Consider the following 6626-nt stretch of genomic DNA (forward strand, 5'->3'; position numbering starts at 1 on the left):
AACCTTATTTAGGGGAAAGACCGGGAAATTGAGAGGAGGTAGTAATCCACTATGTGCCTTATAATCTTTACACAAGTCATCTCCATCAAGTTGTGAACCCTTTCAAGAGAATCATTTGTGGCCACATGTCATCTTTCTCCAAGTTTGAGATGGGTCTCCACATGGACAGAGTGTTTTTCCAATGCAATGCTCTTCAGATATAATTATCTAAACCAATTCAGAAAGATGAAAACAAATGAGTTAGAGATCAGAGTTTACAGAGCTCTGTGAAGAGGTGGTAGTCGAAAGTTGGAGTTGCTTGAGTTGGGTGCAGGGGTGATAACACTTAAAGATTGCATCAAAATGCAAATTGGAAGCATATGATCAAAAGAAAATAAGAATATGTTAGACTGCGGCTTAAGGGTCATTAGGCCCCACCCATTAAACTAAAATCCAAAAGCTTCTAAAGAAGAGAAGGGGTCTCGCAATTGAGTAATTGTTTTACAAGAACTAATTACTTTTTATTTTGTATGGGCATGGAGTTGCTGTCATAGGAACCTATTAAGATTATAACTCCTTGATGGAGGGAAATCCAATCTCATCTATAAAGATTTATGTACACACACACACAACACACACACACACACACACACACACACATATATATATATATAGGGTAGGGTTTCCAACCCTAATTGCTTTCAAGTTCTCTCTCTAGATCAGTTTGGGAGTTGGGGTCACTACCTAAAGTAAATTAAGTGTTGAAGAGCCAAGCACCATCTTGGCTATTATTGATCAGAACTGGTGATGTAATTGGTTATTCAATTAGTCAACGATCAAAGTGATCAAGTATGGCTTAAGTAATTATTTTAATAATTTTATCATGTAAAATAAACAGAAAAGAAACATTAGAAAATGTTACAATGATATTTTACATCTTACAAATAACATTGGAAAATTTTCAACATATACAAATCTACTTGCAGAATTTTTGCATAGAAACTTTTTTGAAATGAACGTATAAAACATAATAGTTTACATAAAAAAAAAAAGAAGACTAAAAATAAATTTGAATTCATGGATAGACCATAAATGAATAAATTGCAAATATTCCAAGGACACAAAGCAAATTAAGGAGATGGGAAGAGGAAATGAAATGAAAAATACATTTGAAAAGAAACAAAATTGACTCACCTGTTTCCATGTCAAGGCCTCATAAAGCTGTCATCCAAATACTTGATAGAAGGTCCTATATGTTTAACTTTATCCCATTCTTCTCCTTCATTGATCAGGCTATCTTTCACATCGTACCCCCTTGTTATGATAAGTTCCTTCAAGGTTGTGACATGTCTCAGCCCATCTGGAAGCTTTCCTAACCTGTGATCACCTTCGATATGCAAAACTCTCAAGCTAGGCAAAGTTCCTTGCTTCACTGTCCAATTCTTAGGCTCGAAATAAACTCTAATATACAAATGCTCGAGTTTTGGAAACCCTCCCTTAGAGCAAGTCATTTTTCCAGCCTTGGACAGTCGCAAGCAAAGCTTCTTTAAACAAGGTAGCTTTTGGAGAGTGAAGAGTGGATCCACGGAATCCACACCATAAATATAATTTTCCAACCACAAATAAGAGAGATATGGTGGAAATTGATCGTCTCTAGGAAGTTTAGTAAATGTTCCCTCCACTACTATTTCATTGAGATGCCTGTGGGTCGACAATGATGGCAAATCCATGGGAGACGAGTATGATGCTTCTGCTTGTGTCAATCTGAGGGATTCAAGACGTTTCAAATTGGCTACGGCCTCGCATAATGCATTTTGCTTGGACCCAATGTCGTTACAACCTTTTAACCTTAACCTTAGGACTCTAAGATTGGTTAAGTCATCAAGGCCACCACTGGTTACCCAATCGCCTATATCTAGTTGCAGTGTGTGTAAATGCTCAAGATCTCCGATGCAAAGAGACAGAGAAGAAGAGTCTGGATAGCTGGAAAAGGAATCTGCGAAGAGATGTCTCAACTGATTTAGTCTCAATGTGTCTATGGGAATCTTGGAACGGGGTGCATCTAATGTCTGTAAGTTGGGGAGATTGGCTATCCAAGGTGGAATCAGTTTTACACGGGTGCCGTGTAAGCTCAAGTACCTGAGAAGGGTGAGATTCCTAATTTCATTGGGTACTTCCATGATATTTTCTGCACCTTCTAGATCAAGTACTCTAAGCAAATGCAACCCTTGATAGCAAATTTGTGGGTTTTTAGAGAAACACAACAAGGAGTGCAGATGGTTTTGAAATTTGAAGGGATCACGAAAAGAAAGGAGATGGTTCATCAACCTAATTAAAGCTTCATACGGTTGGAATACATGAGGATGATGAGCAGCAGATGTACCATGGAGGACCTGATCACTGTCCTTAGGATGTAAGGCAAGTATTGGGTGATGATTGTCCAAGTGGTTATAATTCTCAGAACTCCTCGAAAGTTCAGCTTTCTTGGCTTCCATTAGAGCCAAATCTCGAAGGAGAACATGAATGCGACATGTTACAGGAGCCCCATCACTTCTCCGTTTGGCGACCTCGATCAGGTTCCTTTGGATTAACTCTCCAAGGCAACGTTTTGCGACATCTTTCACGTCTTCATCGTCCTTCGTCGGCTCCAAAAATCCACCCGCAGCCCATAAATGAATCAATGTGTCACACTTGATCGTATCCTCTGGTGGGAAAAGTCTAAAATAAAAGACACAAGATCTCAAATTATCAGGCAAATCCACATAACAAAGATCTACTACATGGAGGACAGTAAAAAGACTTCCATGGCGATTTAAACTTTTGAGTATATCAGCCCACACCGAAACATCTGTCCTTTTCACTGATAAGAGGCCTCCTAAAAGCAAAATAATAAGAGGAAGTCCATGACATTTCTCAACTACGATTTTCCTCGCTATGTCTTTCATCTCTTTGGAGAGACTAGCTTTTGGTATTTCATCCTCTGAGCACTTGAAGACTGTCTCAAGGAAAAGCTTCAAACTGTCCATCTCATTCAAAGCTGGTAGCATAAGCCAATTATCAGTTGATGGATCCGCATATTTGGCTACATCCAGATTGCGAGTAGTGAGTAAAACTCTACATTTCCGACCCTTGAATGGCTTCGGGAAGACCCTTTCTATGACATCCCAATCTTCTTCCCTCCATAGATCGTCCAATACGATCAGGTAGCTCTTTCTTTCCAAACGATAACGGAGAATCCTCTGCAACTCTTCCTCCTCCTTATGTTTTAAGTCTGCATCTGTGAGGGTCGTAACCTGTTGTAGCATACTCTGCAAAAGATCTTTTAGCACGTACTCTTGGGAGACATATACCCATGCACGACAAGAAAAATTAGATTTAACATCATTTCTATTGTAAACTTTTCGTGCAAGGGCTGTCTTACCTCCTCCACCATTGCCCACAATTGAAATAATAGCGAGCCGTCCCTGGGGTTTTTTCTTTCTCAACAACGATGCTAGTTTATCCTCTTCCTCTTGAAATCCTACTATATCATCATCTCTCTCAACAACAACAGAAGGTCTCTGTCCGTCGGTAGGCACTGTGGAAGAAAGGGACCGACGGTATGGGCGACTCACAGTCAAAGCTTCGGAGGATTGGAGGGATGGTGCAGTAGGCATACGATGGAACTGATCAATGTCTTTGGGATGTAGGGCTATTCGACGGCTGCCTTCCACCGACGACACCCCCAAATGTTTCTCCTTGGAAATGCTGGAAAATTTTGCTTTCTTGGCTTCTTGTATTGCTAAAGCTCGAATGAGATCATGAGTGCGACATGTTTGAGGATCCCCACTTGATTTCCATTCTACAACTTGGATCATACTCCTTTGGATTAAATCCTTAAGGCATTCTCTGCCCACATCTTCAATTACTTCATTGTCTGATCTCCGAGGCAAAAACCCCTCAGCGACCCATAGTCGAATTAATTTGTCACATTCGATCACACTATCCTCTGGGAAAAGACCAAAGTAAAGGAAACATGATTTTAAGTGATAAGGCAATTCATTATAACTCATAGCTACTACCTTTCGGAAGTCTCTTGATTCAATCAACAGGCATGAATGTACCCGGTCAAGCATGGACCTCCACTCATTGATAGCCTGGTCTTTTCCGGATAAGGCACCACCCAGAAGCACGATTGCAATTGGGAGTCCCTCACATTTTGAAACCAGTTGCTTCGCCAGATTCTTCATCTCCCTAGACAGATTTGGTATTTGGTCAGAGGAGCATCGGTAGACCTTCTTCAAGAAAAGCTCCATACTTTCCTCCTCGTTCAAAACCTGGAGCTTAACCGGAGCACTTAATGGGTCAGCACCACGGGCAACTTCTTCGATACGAGTTGTGAGCAAAACCCTACATTTCATTTGGGGTGAAATCGGAAAGGCCATGGTTATGATCTCCCAATCGTTCTTCTTCCATAAATCGTCCACTACAATAAAGTAATTCTTGCCTTCTAAATAGTTATGCACCATACTCCGCAACTCATCGTCCTTCTTAGTCTGTAACCCCATCTTTTCTTCTCCTGTGAGCTCCTTAGCTTGTTCTAGTATAGCTTGCCAAATGTCTTTTACAGCAAAGTTCGGGGAAACAGATACCCATGCAACACAATTGAACTGACTCTTAACAATACTATTCTTGTAAATCTTTTGAGCTAGGGCAGTCTTACCTGCTCCTCCCGGAGCCCAAATGGGCAAAACAACGAGCCGTCGTCGTGGTTCTTCCTTTATCAACGACGACACCAGTTCCTCTGTTTCCTTTTGAAAACCGACGATTTCATCTTCGTCAATTCTGCTCGAGGCCTGATCTCTTCTCCAATGAAGAGTAGAAGTTTCACCATCCACTGGACTTCGAATCTGGATATGTGCGGAACTTGTCTCTGAAAGCTTGTTCAGCGACTCCAGCTTGCTATTGATATCATCAATTTTGATTTTCAATTTGTGAAGAACTATAATTTGGCGGAAGAACCACATGACCAGCTGGAGAAAATCGTGACCATCATCTGGGGTTGGATTGTTGATGAAGACTTCGATAACATCCTCAGCCTTAAAGGCCAAGTTTCTGAGTTGGCTCACCCATTCATGGAACTCTTCCTCTCTGTCCGTCATTACATAGGCTGTCTCCAATTTGGAACGGATGTCCTTCAACTTCTCTGCAAGTGATTCGACCTCATTCTTTGCATTGAGGAGGAAAGCAACTTCGTTAATTACAGGGTTGGCTACCATCCCCGCCATGGACATTATGGTCTCAGCCATTTCCTCTTTCTGGGTTTTTGACAGGGAACGAATGGGGGTTTTCAGGACAAAAGGTTTTCAGGACAAAATTAAGGAACAGATGGGAGGTTTCAGAACCAAAATTGCTCTACCACTTCCCCTTTTTCAACCTCTTCTTCTGAAATTCATAGCGAGTTGCTCCGTCGATTGACTTCTTTAGTCTTCTTTGTTTATGCGTTCATATTAAAAATCAATGTCAATTCAACGGGTAGAAATCGCCCGAAATTCTCATCTTGTACAATTTCATATAATTTCACCCTAAATGGCTGACACGTGTAAATATTTCATATCTACGGTTCAGATTGTATTATGATTGTATTATGATTGATTAACATTGTATTATGGTTGATTAATCTGAACCATAAAAATTAAAAATTTACACGTGTTAGCCATTTAAGGTGGAATTGTATGAAATTATACAAGATGAGAATTTCAGACGATTTTTACCCCAATTCAATTAGATACCATCGTCCCAGAACCACCCATTACTCTGGCTGAGGTAGTGAGATTCCAAGTTGGTAACTGTACTGAGAAGCTTTTACAAAATCGTTTGATCATCTTTTATGAATCTATTCTGCTTTTCTTTAATGATCCCTCTAGCTTCACGCCAGTGAAAGGCAGCGTGGGTCCTATGCCAACACAAAGGCGCCATGAATTATATACAAAAGCGTTAGGTTGTGTTTGATAGAGGAGATAAAGGAAAAGAGAAGAAAAAAAATACAAAAATTGTATTATTATCTTAATTTGAGAAATTAGTGAAGGGAAGAAAAGAAAAAAAAAATTATACTATCTCCTTAGTTTAGAAATTCTCATTATCTTTTGTACATCCTTAATCAAGATAATATATTTTTTTTTTATTTTAAAATTCACCTTAGGAATGGTGAAGTTCTCTTCTTTTGCCCGAAAAAAAAAAAATCTGGCATTAAAACACAAGAAAATACAAGAAAAAATAATCTTTTCTTTTCTTAAATAATTTTTTAATTTTTTTCCCATTTCATTTAAGTTCTATTCTATTCTTTTCTTTCTTTTTTAGATTCTATTTTCTTTTCATTTCTTTTTTTCCCTTGGTTCCCACACATAGCCTGAGGTTGGGATTTTTTTCACAAGGGGTTGGATGGTTATTTTACTCCCTCTGTCCGTGCAGTAGCCATGCTATCTTTCATTTTTTTTTTCCTAATTTCTATGCCTTTAAACACTGAATGGAGAAGAGAGAGACAGAGAGAGAGAGAGAGAAAGAATATATTATTACACTTTTACCCCTACTCCCATCCAACAGTCGAGCACGGCTATTATGTTTTTACACGACAGTGCATAAAACCCTCCCTTGTACAAGACCTTAAT

General features: G+C 39.5%; 1 protein-coding gene across 5 annotated transcripts in view; it reads right to left on the reverse strand.

Annotated features, from left to right (window-relative positions):
• Window positions 1-5483, reverse strand: part of LOC122080539 (probable disease resistance RPP8-like protein 4) — a 9853-nt gene extending 4370 nt beyond the window's left edge. For all 5 annotated transcript variants that reach the window (XM_042647387.1, XM_042647386.1, XM_042647382.1 and 2 more), the window contains exon 1: window positions 1174-5483. In XM_042647387.1, the coding sequence (XP_042503321.1) occupies window positions 1185-5267 (4083 nt within the window). In that variant the 5' untranslated portion in view covers window positions 5268-5483 and the 3' untranslated portion in view covers window positions 1174-1184. The remainder of the gene's footprint in view (window positions 1-1173) is intronic.
• Between the last annotated feature and the right edge of the window lie 1143 nt (window positions 5484-6626).

The sequence above is a fragment of the Macadamia integrifolia genome, chromosome 1, assembly GCF_013358625.1.
Source record: "Macadamia integrifolia cultivar HAES 741 chromosome 1, SCU_Mint_v3, whole genome shotgun sequence".
Classification (NCBI taxonomy): Eukaryota; Viridiplantae; Streptophyta; class Magnoliopsida; order Proteales; family Proteaceae; genus Macadamia; species Macadamia integrifolia.